The sequence below is a fragment of the Pelophylax lessonae genome (genome assembly GCF_965119305.1).
Source record: "Pelophylax lessonae genome assembly, chromosome: 10".
NCBI classification, from domain to species: domain Eukaryota; kingdom Metazoa; phylum Chordata; class Amphibia; order Anura; family Ranidae; genus Pelophylax; species Pelophylax lessonae.
The window spans coordinates 175,457,093-175,477,651 of NC_138777.1; the positions used below are offsets into that span (position 1 = coordinate 175,457,093).

The 20,559-nt window shown below is 44.0% G+C and overlaps 1 protein-coding gene across 1 annotated transcript in view; it reads right to left on the reverse strand.

Annotated features, from left to right (window-relative positions):
• The window catches only part of ATP6V0D1 (ATPase H+ transporting V0 subunit d1), a 163,126-nt gene extending 145,414 nt beyond the window's left edge, over window positions 1-17,712 (reverse strand). The window contains exon 1 of the mRNA XM_082270021.1: window positions 17,448-17,712. Within this exon, the coding sequence (XP_082126147.1) occupies window positions 17,448-17,577 (130 nt within the window). The 5' untranslated portion in view covers window positions 17,578-17,712. The remainder of the gene's footprint in view (window positions 1-17,447) is intronic.
• Between the last annotated feature and the right edge of the window lie 2,847 nt (window positions 17,713-20,559).

Here is a 20,559-nt window from a genome sequence, read left to right on the forward strand (position 1 = left end):
TGTGCACATTGGCTCTGTGCAAGACTACAGAGCATAGATGTGCAGTGGAGAAAACTGCTTTTGCAGCTTTCTCCAGGTTGGTCTTGGTTTACCTGAAAGGGGCTCTGTAGTTTGGAGATTTCAAAGTGTCTTGGGAGGGACGGAATCTCCAACTCTGTGTCCAGGTTTTGTTGATTACAAGCAGGGTGTGTGCTCAGGTGCACACAGCCCTTATAATCAAGGTTTAGGAAGACATTAGGGCTCCCAGTTGGAGACTGTTTCAGCCAGGAGGTCTGTTCGTGGGGAGTCAGGAGGACTCCGATACTCTCCAGGAGTCAGTGGCTGCAGGTGGCAGCCGGAGAACATGTGTGTGTGGGGGTCAGGAGAGACAGTAGATGGCCTGAAGACCAAGGCCACAGTGAAGCTGTCAGCTTTAGACAGTCCATGGTCTGGGGACCAGCATAAAGTGCAGAGGTACTGCTGAGGAAAAACTGTACGAGAGCGAGAGAGCCAGGTGGGCTAGTATTTTGTTTTGTAATTACTGGCGAAGAACCCCTGCGTGGGAAACTATGGTATGGACTTTCCTTATTGTTTTAATAAAAAATGGGCTGCCATGCCCTTAACCGCTTGCCGACCGCCGCAAGTAGATTTACTGCGGCGGTCAGCCCCGGCCAGGCAGAGTGACGTTAATTAACGTCACTAGCCTGGGAGGGTCTGGGGAAGGAGCGCTCCCGCACGGTCACGGGCCCCCCCGCACGTGTGACTGGCGGACCCGATGTCCGCCGGTCACTCGGCGATCGTCGGGGGAGAGGGAGAAAGTCAGGCGGCTTGTGTAAACAAGCCACCTGTCATTCTCCTCGGTGTAAAAACACTGATCAGACGGATCTACTATGTAGAACCGTTGATCAGTGTCCTTACAGCTCAAGCCACAGCCAATCACAGTAGAAAGCACGCCCCTAGGTACACACACAGCCCCTCCCTCCCAAATAAAGTTAACCCCTTCACTACCAGTGTATTTTTACAGTAACAGTGCATATATATAGCACTGATTACTGTAGAAATGTCACTGGTAACCCCAAAAGTGTTAAAAATATCAGTCAAGGGTCCGATCTGTCCGCCCCAATGTCGCAGTACCGCAAAAAAAAATAAATCGCAGATCGCCGCCATTACGCGTTAAAAAAAAAAACCACAACAAAAATGACAAAAATCTTTCCCTTTGTTAGTAAACGCGATAACTTTTGCGCAAACCAATAAAAATACGCTTTTTGCGATTTTTTTTACCAAACATAGGTAGGATAAAACAAATTGGCTGAAAATGTTAAAAAATTTTGATTTTTTTTTTTTGGGGGGAATTTCATATAAAAAAATGTGAAAAATATTGTTATTTTTTTGTTTATAGCGCAAAAAGTAAAAAGCGCACAGGTGATCAAATACCACCAAAAGAAAGCTCTGTTTGTGCGAAAAAAAGGACGTCAAATTCGTTTAGGTACAGTGTCGCACGACCGCGCAATTGTTCGTTAAAGTCACGCAGTGCCGAATCGCAAAATACCCCCTGGTCGCTTAGCAGCCAAATCCTCCGGGGCTTAAGTGGTTAAAATGTATACCTGACTGCAGTGAATCACTGGAGAAATGCATCTATCGCTGAGCTGATTGTCCCATATATATATATATATATATATATATATATATATATATATATATATATATATATATATATATATATATATATATATATATATATATATATATATATATATATATATATATATATATATATATATATATATACATATACATATACATACACACACACACAGGGTTGGTCCTCAACAAGGCCCCAAAGGGAGGTGCCACATCCCGATTGCAGAGAACAAGAAAAGGATTCCCCCTAAGGGGTTGGGACTTTTCAGGCACGCAAAAGATTCCAAAAAGGTAAAAAAGTAATACATTTTATTGATACATGGATTGCATATACAAAAACAACATAAGATAAATAAGCAAACAGTTGGCACATAAAAAACACAGCACAGATGGAAGGTGAGCAAAACAGCAGCAAAATAATACCCAACGCGTTTCGAAGCAAATGTGTGCTTCTTCTTCAGGGGTAAAGAACTGTATGCTGCAGAGCGGATTCTGCAATAGGGTAATATAGAATCACATTAATACAAATAATTTGCAATATATATGATATAAACAGAATCTTTATAAGATTGAGAAACTCACATCATCCGTGATTGTGTTACATTCCCCTTTTGCTGAATATAAAAACAATGACCTTTTCTAATAGAACTACCCGCAGGGCTCAAGAGAGAATGGCCAGGATCCTGGATGTAAAGAAGTAATTCACTGGTAGTAGGAGCAGGTCAGCAGTTGCGATTTACAGTCCACCATCTGCATGCGGCTGGAGTCCAATTGTAGGAACCCAGGTTGGAAGGATAAGACATGTAAGTCCTGAGTGCAAAAAACCCTTCAGGTTAAATGAAGAACTTTAAAGCGGAGTTCCACCCAAAAGTGGAACTTCCGCTTTAGGGAGTCCTGACCCCCCGACATGCCAAATTTGGCATGTCATTTTTTGGGGGGGGGAGCGGGTACCTAGTTTTGACAGGTACCCGCTCCCACTTCCGCTCGGAGCGCCGCGGCGCCCTGAGCGGAAGTTCTCCTCTCCCCCTCCCTCCCTGCAATCTTCTGGGACACGTCAGAGGTCCCAGAAGATTGCCGGCCAATCACGGCGCGCAGCGCGACTCGCGCATGCGCAGTGGGTACCCGACTGTGAAGCCGCAAACTGTAACAGCCGGGTGCCCACAGCAGTGATGCCGGCGCCGAGGGAGAGGATCGAGGCTTCCGGCGGCCGCATCGCTGGACCGTTGGACAGGTGAGTAAATGGCTGGAACTCCGCTTTAAAGTTCCTCACAGAGTTGTAAGTGTATTGTATACAGCATTTTTTGCACTCAGGACTTCTTTACATCCAGGATCCTGGCCATTCTCTCTAGTTCTATTAGAAAAGGTCATTGTTTTTATATTCAGCAAACGGGGAATGTAACACAATCACGGATGATGTGAGTTTCTCAATCTTATAAAGATTCTGTTTATATCATATATATTGCAAATTATTTGTATTAATGTGATTCTATATTACCCCATTGCAGAATCAGCTCTGCAGCATACAGTTCTTTACCCCTGAAGAAGAAGCACACATTCACTTTGAAACGCATTGGGTATTCTTTTGCTGTTGTTTTGCTCACCTTACACCTGTGCTGTGTTTTTTATGTGTCAACTGTTTGCTTATTTATCTTATGTTATTTTTGTATATGCAATCCATGTATCAATAAAATGTATTACTTACGTTTTTGGAATCTTTTGCGTGCCTAAAAAGTCCCAACCTCTTAGGGGGAAACCTTTTCTGGTTCACATACATACACACACAGTATCTCACAAAAGCGAGTACACCCTCACATTTTTGTAAATATTTTATTCTATCTTTTCATGTGACAACACTAAAGAAATGAATTACACTTTGCTACAATGTAAAGTAGTGAGTGTACAGCTTGTATAACAGTGTAACTTTGCTGTCCCCTCAAAATAACTCAACACACAGCCATTAATGTATAAACCACTGGCAACAAAAGTGACTAAAACCACTAAGTGAAAATGTCCAAATTGGGCCCAATTAGCCATTTTCCCTCCCCGGTGTCATGTGACTCAGTGTTACAAGGTCTCAGGTGTGAATGGGTAGCAGGTATGTTAAATTTGGTGTTATCGCTCTCACTCTCTCATACTGGTCACTGGAAGTTCAACATGGCACCTTGTGGAATAGAACTCTCTGAGGATCTGAAAAAAAGAATTGTTGCTCTACATAAAGATGGCCTAGGCTATAAGATGATTGCCAAGACCCTGAAACTGAGCTGCAGCACCGTGGCAAAGAGCGCACAGCGGTTTAACAGGACAGGTTCCACTCAGAACAGGCCTCACCATGGTCGACTAAAGAAGTTGAGTGCACGTGCTCAGAGTCATATCCAGAGGTTGTCTTTGGGAAATAGACGTATGAGTGCTGTCAGCATTGCTGCAGAGGTTGAAGGGGTGGGGGGGGGGGGGTCAGCCTGTCAGTGCTCAGACCATACGCTGCACACTGCATCAAATTGGTCTGCATGGCTGTCGTCCCAGAAGGAAGCCTCTTCTAAAGATGATGCATAAAGCCTGCAAACAGTTTGCTGAAGACAAGCAGACTAAGGACATGGATTACTGGAACCATGTCTTGTGGTCTGATGAGACCAAAAAAAACTTATTTGGTTCAGATGGTGTCAAGCGTGTGTGGCGGCAACCAGGTGAGGAGTACAAAGACAAGTATGTCTTGCCTAAAGTCAAGCATGGTGGTGGGAGTGTCATGTTCTGGGACTGCATGAGTTCTGCCGGCACTGGGGAGCTACAGTTCATTGAGGGAACCATGAATGCCAGCATGTACTGGGACATAATGAAGCAGAGCATGAGCCCCTCTCCGGAGACTGGACCACAGGGCAGTATTCCAACATGACAACAACCCCAAACACACCTCCAAGTTGACCACTGCCTTGCTAAAGAAGCTGAGGGTAAAGGTGATGGACTGGCCAAGCATTTCTCCAGACCTAAACCCTATTGACCATCTGTGGGGCATCCTGAAATGGAAGGTGGAGGAGCACAAGGTCTCCAACATCCACCAGCCCCGTGATGTCATCATGGAGGAGTGGAAGAGGACTCCAGTGGCAACCTGTGAAGCTCTGGTGAACTCCATGCCCAAGAGGGTTAAGGCAGTGCTGGAAAATAATGGTGGTCACACAAAATATGACACTGGGCCCAATTTGGACATTTCCACTTAGGGGTGTACTCACATTTGTTGCCAGCAGTTTAGACATTAATGGCTGTGTGTTGAGTTATTTTGAGGGGACAGCAAATTTACACTGTTATGCAAGCTGTACACTCACTACTTTACATTGTAGCAAAGTGTCATTTCTTCAGTGTTGTCACATGAAAAGATATAATAAAATATTTACAAAAATGTAAGAGGTGTACTCACTTTTGTGAGAAACTGTATATATAAATTAACTTTTGTGTGAACTTTACAGCAATAACGCAAAATTATCACAGAATATACAATATTATTTCTGTTTAAAAAACAGTTCTTTGCCCATTTATAAACTTTTCCCTCTTCTCTTCTATAGAACAGGTATTGGATAAAAACCCAGGGAACAGCAAAATAGAGAAATATGTGGTGAAATGAAAAGCAATGACTTTGTATTCATATATATATATATATATATATATATATATATATATATATATATATATATATATATATATATATATATATATATATATATATATATATATATATATATATAGGCTTCGATACTTGCTTTAGAACAATACAACATACTGTTGTAGTATCATATGACTGCAAAGTCACAAGAGCTGAAACCTCTGAAGCGGCTATAGAAACCCATTGGCAATGTACTAGAATGTTAAAAATGAAAGAGCATATTTCAATTACATAAAATGAAATTTCAACTACTACTCTGCAAGCCATTACCTAAAGACCCAGCGACTGCACTTTTTAAAAAACAAACCACCTCAATTCAATTAACTTTCTATACAGTAAGTCCCCTACATATAAACAAGCAACTTGCAAACTTTCAAGGATGCAAACGTGTTCACATTAGGGATCAACCGATTATCGGCAAAGCTGATATATCGGGGGCCGATATGCACTTTCCCCGATATATCGGAATCGGCCCTGGAGGTTACTGATATTGCCGATATTTTGGGAAAGTGCTGTACCGGAGTGATGCCTGCAGCTAGAGGCATCACCCCGGTATCGGCGTCCATATCCGACGGTCGACTGTCTTGTAATGACAACCGATGCAGCTGAGAAGCCGCTCGGCTGTCATTACAAGGAGAAGGAGGGGACACCCCCCCCCCTTTCGCAGCTCGTCTGGGTCTCCCGTGCCAACGGGAGACCCGGGCAACCAGCCTGCACGGCCACTGAAGACCCGATCAAAGCTGCATTCGGCTCTGATCGGGTATCCATGTAAAAACCCAAAAGTGATGTCAGGACATCACTTCCGGGTACTGGCGCCAGATTTTAAAAAATTACAGCATTCAAACTTGGCGTTTTGAATGCTTTTAAATGCAGGGGAGGGGTTTGGGGTCTTTTAGACCCCAGATCCCTCCACAACAGTACCTGTCAAGTGCTAAAAATAAAAAAATACATCTTTTTTTTTTAAATGTACGAAAATATCGGCCAATATCGATATTCAATGGCCAAAATATCGGTATCGGCAACGAAAAACTGATATTGGTCGATCACTAGTTCACATGTCCAATCCGTAAAGCTGAGAACACACTCGTTATTTTTTTTTCGTTCAACCAAGGGGGCTGATTGAAAAAAAAAAAAAACTGACAGATCGCCATACCAACACAAGCAATGTTGGTGCAGCAATTTCCCATGCTGTGGCTTGTTTTGTGTTCTGACAGGAGGACTCCACCCCACCAGAACACATTGATCAGCGCTCGCAGCCTGTCTGCATGCGCTGATCTTTGCTGGACTTACAAACAAGTTAGATTTAAAAAACAAGCTCCCCGAACAGAACTCCTTCATAAAGTAGGGGGACTTACTGTAGAGGTACTTACAGCTGTGAAGCAGATGATCAGGATATCTTGGAAGTGACCAAGCCTTAGTCTCTATAAAGTGAAAGACCTATCACTTGGACCATGCTCAATGAAGAGAGATCGTCAAAACCAAACAATAGCATGTTAACATTTGAAGCTACTGTGCTCAGAATAAATAAGTACACCCCCACAGATTTGTCAGGAAACCTTTACTTTCCTTTCAGAATCAACTTTTCTATGGGACACTATACTACAAAATACTCACACAAATGCAGGCTATTGATTGCAACCAAGATTTGTTAATTTGCAGCCACAAAAAAGTATTTCCTAACAAATTCGTTCAAGACCATGTTGCAAAAATGAATACACCCCAACGAAAGTCTTAGGAGCAAAGCAACATTTTAGACAACAAGCTGTCCAGCAGACAGGTGATTATAAAAGGGCATTACTTAAAGAAAACCCGTTCCCGTTTAATGCTGTCAGCAATGGCACAAGGCCCAAGAAAGAAAATGTTTCTTTACACAAGTAAGGTGAAGGCTACAAGATGATCAGCAAAGCTTTACTTATCAGAATACTGTAGCAAAAGTAACACAAAAATGTATCAAAGATGGAACTGCAACCATCTCACAGAGATATCCAGGCCGTCCACGGAAGTTAACACCTCGACAAAAGCATCTTCTGATGAGAAGGGTTGAAGAAAATTGCAATGCAAGTTCACTGCAGTTAGCTAAAGAAGTAGAAAGCCAAACTGGGGTATACAATATGGTGTATACTGCAGAGGAATGGCATGCATTGGTGTCGTCCATGAAAGAAGCCTATCCTAAAGCCTATGCACAAAAAAGCCAGCCTAGAATTTGCCAGGGCCCATGCTGAAAAAGAAGACTACTATGGCTCTGGACTCTGAAGTAATGAGAACAAGATAAAGGTGTTTGAAACTGATGGTTTCACATCTGTATGGCGTCGCAAAGATGAGGAGTACAAAGAAAAATGTATGGTGCCTACAGTGGAACATGGTGGTGACAGTGTCCTTTTGTGGGGCTGATGTGTTGCTGGTGTTGGGGAGCTGCATTTTATTGATGGTATCATGAACTATCAGATGTACTGCTCTATATTGAAAGAGAATATGCTACCATCACTCCGTGCCCCTGGTCATTGTGCACTTTTCCAACATGATAATGGTCCAAAACACACATAGTTACATAGTAGTTTAGGTCGAATAGCGACAATAGTCCATCCAGTTCAACCTGTGTGTGGCCGCAATCATTTCTCATACCCCTTAATGTTCTGATCCTTCAGATGTATGTCCAAGGGTTTTTTGAAAGCCACCATACTTCCTACAGAAAGTACCTCTTGTGGTAGAGAATTCCACAATCTTGTAGTCCTAACATTAAAGAAACCCCTGCGTTGCCTGAGGTTAAAACGCTTCTCCTCTAATTGCTGAGGTATTTGTAAATTGCTATCATGTCCCCTCTCAGGCGTCTCTTCTCCAGGGAGAATAAATCAAGCAATTGTAAACGATCTTCATAATTAAGGACCCCCAATCCCCTAATTAGTTTAGTTGCCCGTCTCTAGACTCTATCCAGCTCCAACACATCCCTTCTGAGGACTGGCGACCAGAGCTGGACAGAATACTCCAGATGTGGTCGGACCAGAGTTTTATAAAGTGGTAGAATTATAGTTTTATCTCTGGCATACATCCCCTTCTTTATGCATGCTAATATTCTGCCGGCTTTGGCAGCTGCAGCTTGACATTGCATGCTATTGCTTAGTCTATCATCAACTAAGACTCCCAGATCTTTCTCCATTTTTGATTCCCCCAAAGGTTCCCCCCCTAAAGTGTATTGTTTTTAGTCCCCAAGTGCAAAACCTTACACTTCTCCACATTAAACCTCATTTGCCATGTAACTGCTCACTCTTATTTTGTTCAGGTCATTCTGTAGGATATCTGCCTCATGCTGTGCAGTTATTGCCCTGCCCAATTTTGCGTCATCTGCAAAAACTGATATCGAACTACTGATCCCGTCCTCAATGCTGTTTATGAATAATATGAACAAGGTTGGTCCCAGGACTGAGCCTTGGGGGACCCCACTTACCAGTCTGAGTATGCGCTATTTATTACCAACCTTTGGACACGCCCTTTTAACCAGTTCCGTATCCAAGAGCAAACCTTGTGGTCGATGCCTGCAGACCTTATTTTATAAATTAAGTGCTTGTGGGGAACTGTATCAAAGGCCTTAGCAAAATCCAGGTACACCACATCTACTGGTCTCCTCCTATCTAGCTCACAGCTCACCTCCTCCTAGAATGTTAACAGATTGGTTTGACAAGAACGCCCATTTGTAAACCCGTGCTGATTACTGCTGATGATGTTGTTGTCTTTAGCAAACTCTTGGATATACTCCCTTATCATCCCCTCCAGAAGTTTACATACTATTGACGTCAGGCTGACCGGCCTATAATTTCCCGGGACATGCCTTTTTTTGAATATCGGTACCACGTTAGCTTTCCTTCAATCCCCCGGTACATTTCCTGTCATAATACTGTCAGCAAAGATCAGGAACAGTGGTCTGGATATAGACACATCTAAAACCACTTGCACTTTTTTGTGGTTAAACATACATTTTGCACAAGAGACTCACCATCTATTTGAACTTTTTCACTACAGTCACATGTTATGGACTTTATTATATGAATCACATACTTTTTTATGTAAATCACTATTTATTTGAATTCACAGCTTAGTATTATTAATTGTATTACTATTTATCAATTGATGAGTATTAATTTATTTATTGACCACCACCCACATTTATTTACATATTTATTTATTCAATACTAAGGTTTAATTGTATGGGCAAGCGCTATAGGTAGCCTCACTAGTAGACTACTTCCTTACAATCTAAGACCACTGTTGCTTTTCTAAAGAAGAACAGGGTGAAAGTGATTCAGTGGCCAAGAACCTCTCCTGATCTGAACCCAATCGAACACCCATGGATAATTCTAAGGAGACAAGTTGAGCATTACTCTCCATCCAGCATCCAGGATCTCAAAGAGATCGTTCTTGAAGAATGGTAAAAAGATAGATGTTACAGTATGTAGCCAACTTGTTCATTACATGCCTAGAAGACTTGTTACTGTCCTTACAAATCATGGAGGTTATATGAAATACCAGATGTAGTAGTTTTTGTTGTGGGGTGTATTCATTTTTGCATCAACTAATTTGAGGAAAAACTGAAGATTTTGTAATCCAAGTTATATTATTAACCTTACTTTCATGTAATCAGCTAAACAAATGTGATATAAAATTCAGTTTTGTCAAAAATTTGGAAATTGTTCTTGTGTTGATGGAAAATTGATCAAAATCTTAATTTTCAAACGAGGTGTACTCATTTATACTGAGCACTGTACATGGGCCCAATAGAGGGATAATTTCCTTCCACCTAATTTCAACCACTGGCCTCTACACTTGTAATAAAAAGTATATGACAGCTGGATGGCCCCTCACTTCAGCCATACCCTGCCCCTACCCTTTCGGAGGGAGACAAAAAAAAAAAAAAAGAAGGATATCAACTGCCATATTTCAGGAAAATCATAGCGGTAACGGGACACAAACAATCAGATTGAGGGTCCTATTATACAACAGAAAGCAGATATCACTATGTGCTGGAAACCACAGGGAGTTTACACTGCGCCTACATTTGACAAGTCCTTTGTAAAATGCAGAGTGCAGTGTGTAGCCTCCACAATTTGAATTCTCAATGAATACAAAGCGTTCTCTGATTGAATGTTGTAGAGATCGTGAGATCACTGTCCAGCTTCTCCATGTTGTCTAATCCGAGAACGTCATACATTCATCGATTAAAATGCAAGTTTTTCTGTGAACGGTGCTTGTGCCAAGCAAGCGATCGATCCCCTGTGGTAACTATGCAGCAGGACAGCCATTCGGCACAGGACCCAGAAGACCTCAGTAATCACTGTAGTAGTCACCACTACTACTGATTAGTGATCGACCGATATCGGTTTTTTAATGCCGATACCAATATTTTGGTCATCGGCTATCGGTATCGGCCGATATTTTCGGACATGTACAAAAAAAAAAAAAAAAAAACTGTTTTTTTTTTTCTTTACAGGTACTCCTAGTGGAGGGATCTGGGTGTCCAAACCCCTCCTCGGCACTGAAAAGCATTCAAAACGCCAAATTTTTGAATGTTTGAATGCTGTCAGTTTTTTTAATTTGCCATCGAGTACCCGGAAGTGATGTCATGACATCACTTCCGGGTTTTTTACATGTAAAACCGATCAGAGCCGAATGCGGCTTTGATTGGGTCTTCTCTTCGGCGGCCGTGGAGGTAGGAGACCCGGGAAGGTGGCAGGAGGGGAGGAGACGTCCCCTCTCACTCCTTGTAATGACAGCCGAGCAGCTTCTCAGCTGTATCGGTTGTCATTACAAGAAAGCCGACCGTCGGCTATGGACGCCGGTACCGGAGTGATGCCTCTAGCTGCAGGCATCACTCCGGTACAGCACTTTCCCTAAATATCGGCAATATCGGTAACCTCAGGGGCCGATTCTGATATATCGGGAAAAGTGCATATCGGCCGCCGATATATCGGTGGTGCCGATGATTGGTCGATCCCTACTACTGATTGCTGCCATCCTTCGCGTCCTGTGCTGCTTCCACAGCAGTCTATCAGGTATATAGTAAGCAAACTTAAACTGGTCCAAGCTGGACCAATATAACTGCAGAAAACCCATACCTAGAGTTCAACCTAACTATTCAAATTTTAAAAATACAGTATAGTAAGCCGCGATGTATCCAAGACATGGATGGCACAGACTGACAAGTACATTTTTTACTTTTGTAGACTGACACACTTCGGTGCCGTATGTGAAACACCAATGAGAAGAATAAATAAAGCTGGTGTATACTGTGACCACCCAGACCATGGCTTCACAAATTCTGCAAACCTATATCCCCTACTGGGAAAAAGAAAAATACACACTGGCTGGAATCAGGAATTCAGAGTTTTATGGGGCATAGAATGGAGAGTATACTTCTTTGTTAAGTTTTAAGAAAAAAATCCGTTTACAGAAATCAAGCACATGGATAGTTGTATTACATATCTGAAGAGTTTTTCCTTTTATAAGCCCCATAAAGTATCCCAGACTACATAATTATTTACTTACCAGGTGAATTCTGGAAGGCTTTGCCACCCCCTGCCCACTACAGCCATCTTTTCAAAATCAAAGCACTCCACTCACTCACTGGTAGGAGCCATCCACCACCAACATAACTTATGCCTCGTTTCCACTGAGTGGTACGGTACGGTTCAGTAAGGTACACATTGCGTTTCCACTGCCAATAGTACCCTTTAACGATAGGCGTGGTGTAGCAGGAAAGCTGTGATAGACGATTCTCTGTCAACCAATCAAAGTTCTGCAGAGTGTAGCTCCACCCTGTTGGTACGGTACTAATGTGCTTGGTACCCCAACGAAAGGGTACCAAAAAGTGGTACGGTACGGTTCGGAATTAGGGTACCATTCATAATGGAAACGGCATAAATAGCGTACCGTACCGAACCGAACCGTACCAGAAAGCTCAGTGGAAACCAGCCATAATATTGCCAACTGCAAAAAAAATTGAAGCCTCGTACTTGCCATGGAGCTTGTGCTGGAAGACACCACATCGCAACACTTCTCCATGGTTATTGGATAATAGACGGAAAGCTAAGAGCTCCTTTGGTGGGGGTGAGCTGATACCACCCTGGTGCCCTAGCATAGTTACCCTGGCACCCTAGCCTAGAGCAATTCCCTGCACCTGATGGCTGTGTGTATTCAACAAGTTATAATGGCCATTGGAAATTTTCAGGCATATAACAATCCTAAGGCCTGATGATCACTTACACAAGCAGAGCATTGTGGTTGGATGTTTTGGACTACATTTTGTGTTTATGGGGAACTCTTCTCAGAATCTAATTTTTGGGTAGAGTATTGAATGATTCCAACATCTCTTAGGATATTATTTCTGTTTGTCCACTGTGTATGTGTTTCTGACATCCGGTGTGGCCCGTCCGAACAGGGAGTAAGGGGATGTAGCTCATATGGAGACAGACACCAATGCTCACCTTACAAAACAAACCCAAAAAAAAAAAATAACAGTATGGGCAACATGTTAATGCATCTTTGATGCGAATTTACACTCTCTGGCACTCCAGTCCCAAGAAAGTTGTATCAAAGCAGTGCAGGAACCTTTTGAAAGTCACTGTGACTAAGTCACAGATAGAAGGGGTGCCATTGATATCTACAGGCTGCGACTTGTCATGCGACTTTTTGAGTCCAAACTTGCATGACAAGTCGCACTAGTGTGAATGAAGCCTAAAGCAACGTACCTCCAACTCACATGACCAGCAGTGCACTAAAAAAATTGAGTATGTCCATTTTAGGTTGGTTGTGGTGCATGGCCAGCCCAGAAAAATAAATAAAAACAGGCTACACTAATACACCACAATGGACTGGATAGGTATAAATGACCCCTAAAGTCTAGCACACCGGGGCAGAATGGCCGGCGGCATTGGCCGAGAGTACAGCGGCCGGCTTCTGTGGAAGGGTCATGAACGAAATAGGTGTGCCGATCAGTGCTCTAAGCCAGTGGTCCTCAACTCCGGTCCTCTGGACCCACTAACAGGCCAGATTTTAAGTATTACCTTGGAGAGATGCAGACTAGAATACTGCAATCACTGAGCAGCAAATGAGATCACCTGTGATGTAGTTTAGTTATCTTGCAATCCTGTCCTGTTAATGGGCCCCGAGGACCGGAGTTGAGGACCACTGCTCTAAGTCAATGACTGGAGTGTTCTGGGGGATTCCCTGTCAGAACACAATAGCACAGCAGGGGAGATCGCTGTACTAACATCGAATTGTTAGTACAGTGGCTCCAACCCGAGTTGTCCATTTATCGTGCAACTTGTTTTTTAACAAAAAAAAAAAAAAAAAATCTAGAAGTGCGTTAGAGGCTTAAAACATCAAATCCAACTGATTTATTCTTCTTCAAAAGACTGGTCAGCCAAGGAGTACTTGCCAAGGTTGTGGATTTTCTATAGACACATCAGGGGTGTCCAACTCAATTTAATCGCGGGCTGCATCAGCAATATTAGTTGTCTTCAAAGTGCCGGTTGTATCTTAAAGACTAGATGTCCAGAGCTCCACACCCCCCTTACATCAGAAGTCAAGAGTCCCCAAACCTCCTATATCACAGTGCACCCACTTACCTCTGCCTGGAAGAAGCTGGGAAGCAGAAAGTGGAGGGCGGGAGTCAGCTGCCTGAGTTTGCTGAATTCTGAGACCAAGGGAGGCTGAGACAAGGGGGTGCTGAGGCTACACAGAGAGGGGCAGGATCTGTAAGAGGAGTTCTGTCCTCCTCTCTGCTGAGATGGGGGCAGAGAGGACCTTCTCCCTGGCTGCACAGAAAAGTGCAGGATCTGAGAGGGGAGTTCTGTCCTCCTCTCTGCTGCTAACTGCTTAGACAAAGTGGGGGTGAAGAGGGTGCCGCAGCTGCAGGAGAGGTGCGAGGGCCATATGAAATGATCTGGAGGGCCGGATTCGGCCCACGGGCCTTGTGTTTGACACATGTGCATTACATGTGACTGGAAGCTCTTAGGTCAGCTGATCAGTGTCCCAATTTTACCATACAAAAAAAAAAAAACCTCTTACAATGTTTCACCATTGTTGCAACATAAAGTCAACTGACTTCGGACTTCTGAGAAAAAAAAAAGAATTCAATTGCAACACCACAAAAGTCACATCCTGATCAGTATTTTCAGTTCCACCTCCATTCACACCAGTATGGCCTAAAAATGTCACATCCCCAATAAAATAAATGACAACAATTACATATAAAAGAATATATGTTTAGAAGCTGAATATCGGGTGCTAAAAGGTACAAATGAAAAGCTGGAAGTACAGCTAAAGGCAAAATGTATTTTCTAGTTTTGGGCAGGTGTCCTGTTTACCATTATCATTTAAAGAGAAAGTAAAAGAAAATCCCAAATGTTGAGTTGTAACCAGAACAGGAATAGGGGGACATTTTTCTAATGGGGACACCCAGGGATTTCCTCACTTTAGAGGGACTTCCTCCCACTTCCTGTTGTGACTATGGGACAGGAAGTGAAGGGAAATCTCCCCAATGGGACACAGCCTCGCTTACACTATCCAAAATGGAGTGTTAAACCCTCTCAGGGTGAGGTGTGGGGGGGGGGGGGAGGGGGAGCCCCCTCTTCGAGGGTAGTTTAATTTCCCCGAAGTTCACCTTTAATGCAGCTCTGTATTCATTAACCGCTTGCCGACTGCCGCACGAATATTTACTGCGGCGGTCAGCCCCTCACAGGCAGAGCGACGTAGTACTACGTCGCTAGCCTGTGAGGGTCTAGGGAAGCGAGCGCGTGTGACCGGCAGACCCGATGTCCGCCGGTCACTCTGCGATCGTCGGTGCAGTGGGAGAAAGGCAGGCGGCTAATGTAAACAAGCCGCCTGTCATTCTCCCCTGTGTAGAAACCATGATCATACGGTTCTACTATGTAGGACCGTTGATCACTGTTCCTACACCTCAAGCCACAGCCAATCACAGTTTGAATCACGCCCCTAGGGACACACATAACCCCACCCTCTCAAAAAAAGTTAACCCCTTCACTGCATATGTATAGCACTGATTACTGTAGTAATGTCACTGGTAACCCCAAAAGTGTCAAAAATGTCAGTCAAGGGTCCGATCTGTCCGCCGCAATGTCGCAGTACCGCAATAAAAAAAAAAAAAACCCAGATCGCCGCCATTACGCGTTAAAAAAAAAAAAAACAACAAAAATGACAAAAATCTTTCCCTTTGTTAGTAAACGCAATAACTTTTGCGCAAACCAATCAAAATACGCTTTTTGTGATTTTTTTTTACCAAACATAGGTAGCATAAAACAAATTGGCCGAAAATGTTAGAAAATTTTGATTTTTAAATTTTTTTTGGGGGGAATTTCATATAAAAAAATTTGAAAAATATTGTTTTTTGCAAAATTGACGCTCTTTTTTTGTTTATAGCGCATGATCAAAAAAAAAAAAAAAAAAAAAAAAAAATCGCACAGGTGATCAAATACCACCAAAAGAAAGCTCTGTTTGTGGGAAAAAAAGGACGTCAAATTCGTTTAGGTACAGCGTCGCACCACCACGCAATTGTCCATTAAAGTCATGCAGTGCCGAATCGCAAAATAGGCCCTGGTCAGGAAGGGGGTAAAATCTTCCGGGGCTTAAGTGGTTAATAGATTATTAAATGTATTTTTTAAATGCAGTCAGAGTAAGTACCTGATTTTGAATCATCTTCTTGCAGCCCCTGTACAGCATAGCTCAGGCTGGGTGAAAGGGAGAAGCAGCACAGACAGCCAATCAGTGGTGCTGTAGTGCTCATGTGCTAACAAGGGGCATGCTGATAGGAGGAGAGGGCAGAGTACCAGAGAGAGGAGGTTGTCCTACTGCTGCTTCTTTCTTTTTCCAATCACATGGGCTGAGGAAGGAACAAGTTCTGTATGTGTTTCTTAACTGCAGTACATTTACGTCATTACTTTGATGTTGAATACCATTGTTACGGGAGCAGCTAGCTGCCACAACCCAGGTATATTTTTGTACTGCGGGCGATTCTGTATCTAATAAATCGGCCCCGATGGCAGATTCCCCAGAGGATCACTTTGATAGGCAGCAGGCTATCAACATGGGGACAAGGTGATTTGGGGCGGGGCAGAGCCCCCCCTGCTCCAAAGCACCCCCTCCATGTTAAGGGCTTGTGGCCGGGTAAGGTCACCGCACTTCTCCTCTCAGCAAGTCTTCACAAAGGCTTGTGATGCACACCAGCGCCCTCCAACTTCCGTCCCCCTGTTAGCGGCAGCGGGGCAAGGCGCAGAAACCAGGAACAATTCAGGTCATGTGATGCCTCAAGTCAACCCAGCAAGTCTTCACCAAGGTTTAGGCTCCTTCATACCTGGGCGTTTTGGGATTGTGGCAGAATCGCTGACATAAATGATCTGTATGAGATGTGGGTGGTGGTATTGGGGGTCACCAGGAAGTGATAAATGATATGAGAGGTATGGGGTCACCTGACATATATGAATGGCTCTGTATGAGATGTGGGTAGTAGTATTGGGGTCACCAGGAAGTGATGAATGATTTGATAGGTATGGGGTCACCCTAACATAAATGAATGGCTCTGTATGAGATGTCAGTGGTAGTATTGGGGTCACCAGGAAGTAATGAGGGGTATGGGGTCACTCTGACATAAATGAAAGGCTCTGTATGAGATGTGGGTGATAGTATTGGGGTCACCAGGAAGTAATGAGGGATATGGGGTCACTCTGACATAAATTAATGGTTCTGTATGAGATGTGGGTGATAGTATTGGGGGTCACTAGGAAGTGATGAATGATATGAGAGGTATGGGGTCACTCTGACATAAATGAATGGTTCTGTATGTGATGTGGGTGATAGTATTGGGGTCACCAGGAAGTAATGAGGGATAGGAGGTATGGGGTCACTCTGACATAAATGAATGGCTCTGTATTAGATGTCAGTGATAGTATTGGGGTCACCAGGAAGTAATGAGGGGTATGGGGTCACTCTGACATAAATGAATGGCTCTGTATAAAATGTCAGTGATAGTATTGGGGTCAGCAGGAAGTAATGAGGGGTATGGGGTTGAATGGCTCTGTATGAGATGGGTGGGTGACCTCTGCCATATTGTGTAATAATGATGGTGAAGGGGGATTTATTTCAGCCCCTCCCCCCATATGACCCGATCACTCACCCTCCAGTGTCTCACACTGCACCAGGTTCAGGTAGTCCCCCTGGGTGAGGACCCCGGCCTTGAAGCCCCGGACTAATCCCTCCAGGTAGCCGCTGTCCACATTAAAGTAGAGCTCGGAGAAGGACATCATGGTGGCGGCGGCAGGGACGGGTCGGTATCAGAGGATGAGCGCAAGAGGAACAGTGACGTCACTACACCGGCCAGGGGGAACCCGGAGAATCGGGAGGAGTCACGTGAACACAGCACCACCTGTCACATGACGAGCCTGCTGCTGTCATGTAGGGGGAAGGTAGAGTTGAAGGAAGAACCAATGAATTGATTTGCTTCCTGCTGACGCCATGAGATCAGAAAGAGGCTTGGAACGCAGGAAGGGCTGTAGCAGTGAGTTCCGCCCACCGTGCTAATGGCTTGAGCTACATTCTTCCTGTAATGTCTGCAATCTCTGTATTAGGTGGAATTCTCTGAGTGAAGTGGGAGGCAGCCATAGCAGACCTCCAGAGAATGCTAGTTTTTCTTGAATATCTCTGGCATTATCAGTGACTTGGAGCAAGCATGCAGCCAGTGAAGTCAGAACACAGAATATTACATATAGGCCTTGTTCAGTCCAGGAAGCTGTCTAAACACATATGCATGCATCATGGGTTAGGCCTCTTTCGCACGGACTCCTAAAAATGGGGGGTTTATAGGCATTGAGGTGTGTTCTTTTACTGATGTAAATGCAGCCCATTGTTTTTAATAGGCCTGTGTACACATAAAGCTGCGCTGTGTGTAGATAAGAAAAAGAAATCTGTGTTGCTGGTATTTTACATGCAAACCTGTACATATGACCCAATCCCATACTTGCCAACTGTCCCTTTTTTCCATTTTTCCAGGGACAGTCCCTGCAAATAGGAGCCTGTCCCAGGTAATTTATATTGTCCCTGGAAGTGCCTGTTAATCAGGCTGCCCATAAATGTTACGCAGAAGTAGTGCAGCTGAATGGGAGACTTATTCCAACTCTACTGTGGCCTTAAATTTGAAATTCCCTTTTTTAATCTCCTGTAATTCTCTCTATATTGAGCAGACTCTATAATCTGATAAATAGGCGAGATTAATTACGCAGAGTGGGCGGAGATTCAGGGAAGTGGGTGTGGTAATTGATAGCTATGCTGCAAAGTGTCCCTGGAAATTTTTTTTAAATGTTGGCAACTATGCAATCCAAGAAGAGCGAAAAGATTTTTTACACTTGTATATGTACGCACGAAAAAGCACATTTAATATAAAGCCTATCCTCACTTTGTATACCACAATTCTGATGTTCACTGTACTACTGGAGTGTCTGCAGGCAACAGTGAAGCATGGTGGAGGTTCCTTGCAAGTCTGGGGCTGCACTTCTGCAAATGGAGTTGGAGATTTGGTCAGGATCAATGGTGTCCTCATTGCAGGTACTTATCCATCGTGCCAAGCCATCAGGGAGGCGTGTGATTGCCCCCAAATTTATTTTGCAGCAAGACCGTTACCCCAAATATACAGCCAATCTCATTAAAGCGGAGTTTCAACCTCAAAAACAACTTTGGCCCATCCGCTAGCTGAAAATCACCTAAAAAAGAATTGGATAATCCCAATTTTTTTTTTTACCTTGTTTTTGAAGAAAATATACTTACCTTCCTTCCACTTCCTCCCTCTGTGGCCGCGGCCCGCGCCATCTCTTCCTGCTTGCATTGACTCCTGGGAGCTGAAAGTCATCGCTCCTAGGAGTCAATGCGCCTGCATCGGCCCCGCTCATCACTTCCGGTGCAGGTGCGTCATTCCCTGCTAAACAGCTTCTGGGCATGCCCAGAAGCTGTGCAGGGATTACACGCCTGCACCGGAAGTGACGAGCGGGGCCGCTGCAGGGCATTCTGGGACTGAAGAGGACGCCCTGGCTTCAGCTGAACACACCGGAGATGGCAACGCTGGACAATAAATTTTCAAGGTAAGTATTTCTTCTAAAAGGTAAGTGCAACCTGGGACAGTTCAGAGGCTATCCATTGTGAAATGCACTAGCCCTGACTGTCCTGGGGGTATTTCTATCGAAAAAACGTTTCTGAGGCCGGAACTCCGCTTTAAGAACTATCTTCAGAGTAAAGTAGAACAAGGAGACCTGGAAGTGATGGTTTGACCCCCACAGTGCCCTGATCACAGCATTGAGTCTATCTGGGATTACATGAAGAGACAGAAGGATTTGAGGCAGCCTACATCCATAGATGGTCTGTGGTTGGGTCTCCATGATTTTTTGAACAGCCTACTTGCCAAGTTCCTTCAAGAACTGTTTGAAGTGTACCAAGAAGAATTGATGCTGTTTTAAAGGCAAAGAGTGATCACACCAAATTTTCATTTGATTTGGATTTCTCTTCTGTTCATTTACTTTCCATTTTCTTTTTTGTTTTTTTAACAAAATTTTTATTGAAGTTTGTCAGAAGAACAGAATAATAGGTGCAGTACAAAAGTTTAACAAGTATGGAGTCACACAAAAAAAAGCATCATACTGGAGAAATTGTAGAGAGTATCAGACAAACTTCCATCAATTTAAGACTTGAGCTGCCAATGATGGTCAGAACTAGGATCGACCGAATTATCGGCAGGGCCAATATGCACTTTCCCCGATATATCGGAATCGGCCCGTGAGGTTGCCGCTATTTCAGTGCTTGTACCGGAGTGATGCCTGCACCTAGAGGCATCACCCCGATACCGGCGTCCATAGCCGAGGGTCGGCTGTCTTGAAATGAAAACCGATGCGGCTGAGAAGCCGCTCAGCTGTCATTACAAGGAGCGGGATGGGAGGTACCCCTCCCCTCCCGCCACCTTCCGCGGCTCGCCTGGGTCTCCCGTCCCAACAGGAGACCCGGGCAACCAGTTTGCACGGCTCCCGAAGACCCAATCGAAGCCACATTCGGCCCTGATCGGGTCTCCATGTAAAAACTAATTCTCTCCTTCCAGACCAGCGCTGGGTGACGTCACTCAGGGGATCCTAACGCGCAGGGCAGGAGGCACTTTTCGGAGCTCTCATTTGATGCTACCTCGATGCAACGCCGCTGCAGGAGAGAGCACCCTATCTGATCAACGAGGCCACCAAGATCTATGGGGCATCTGC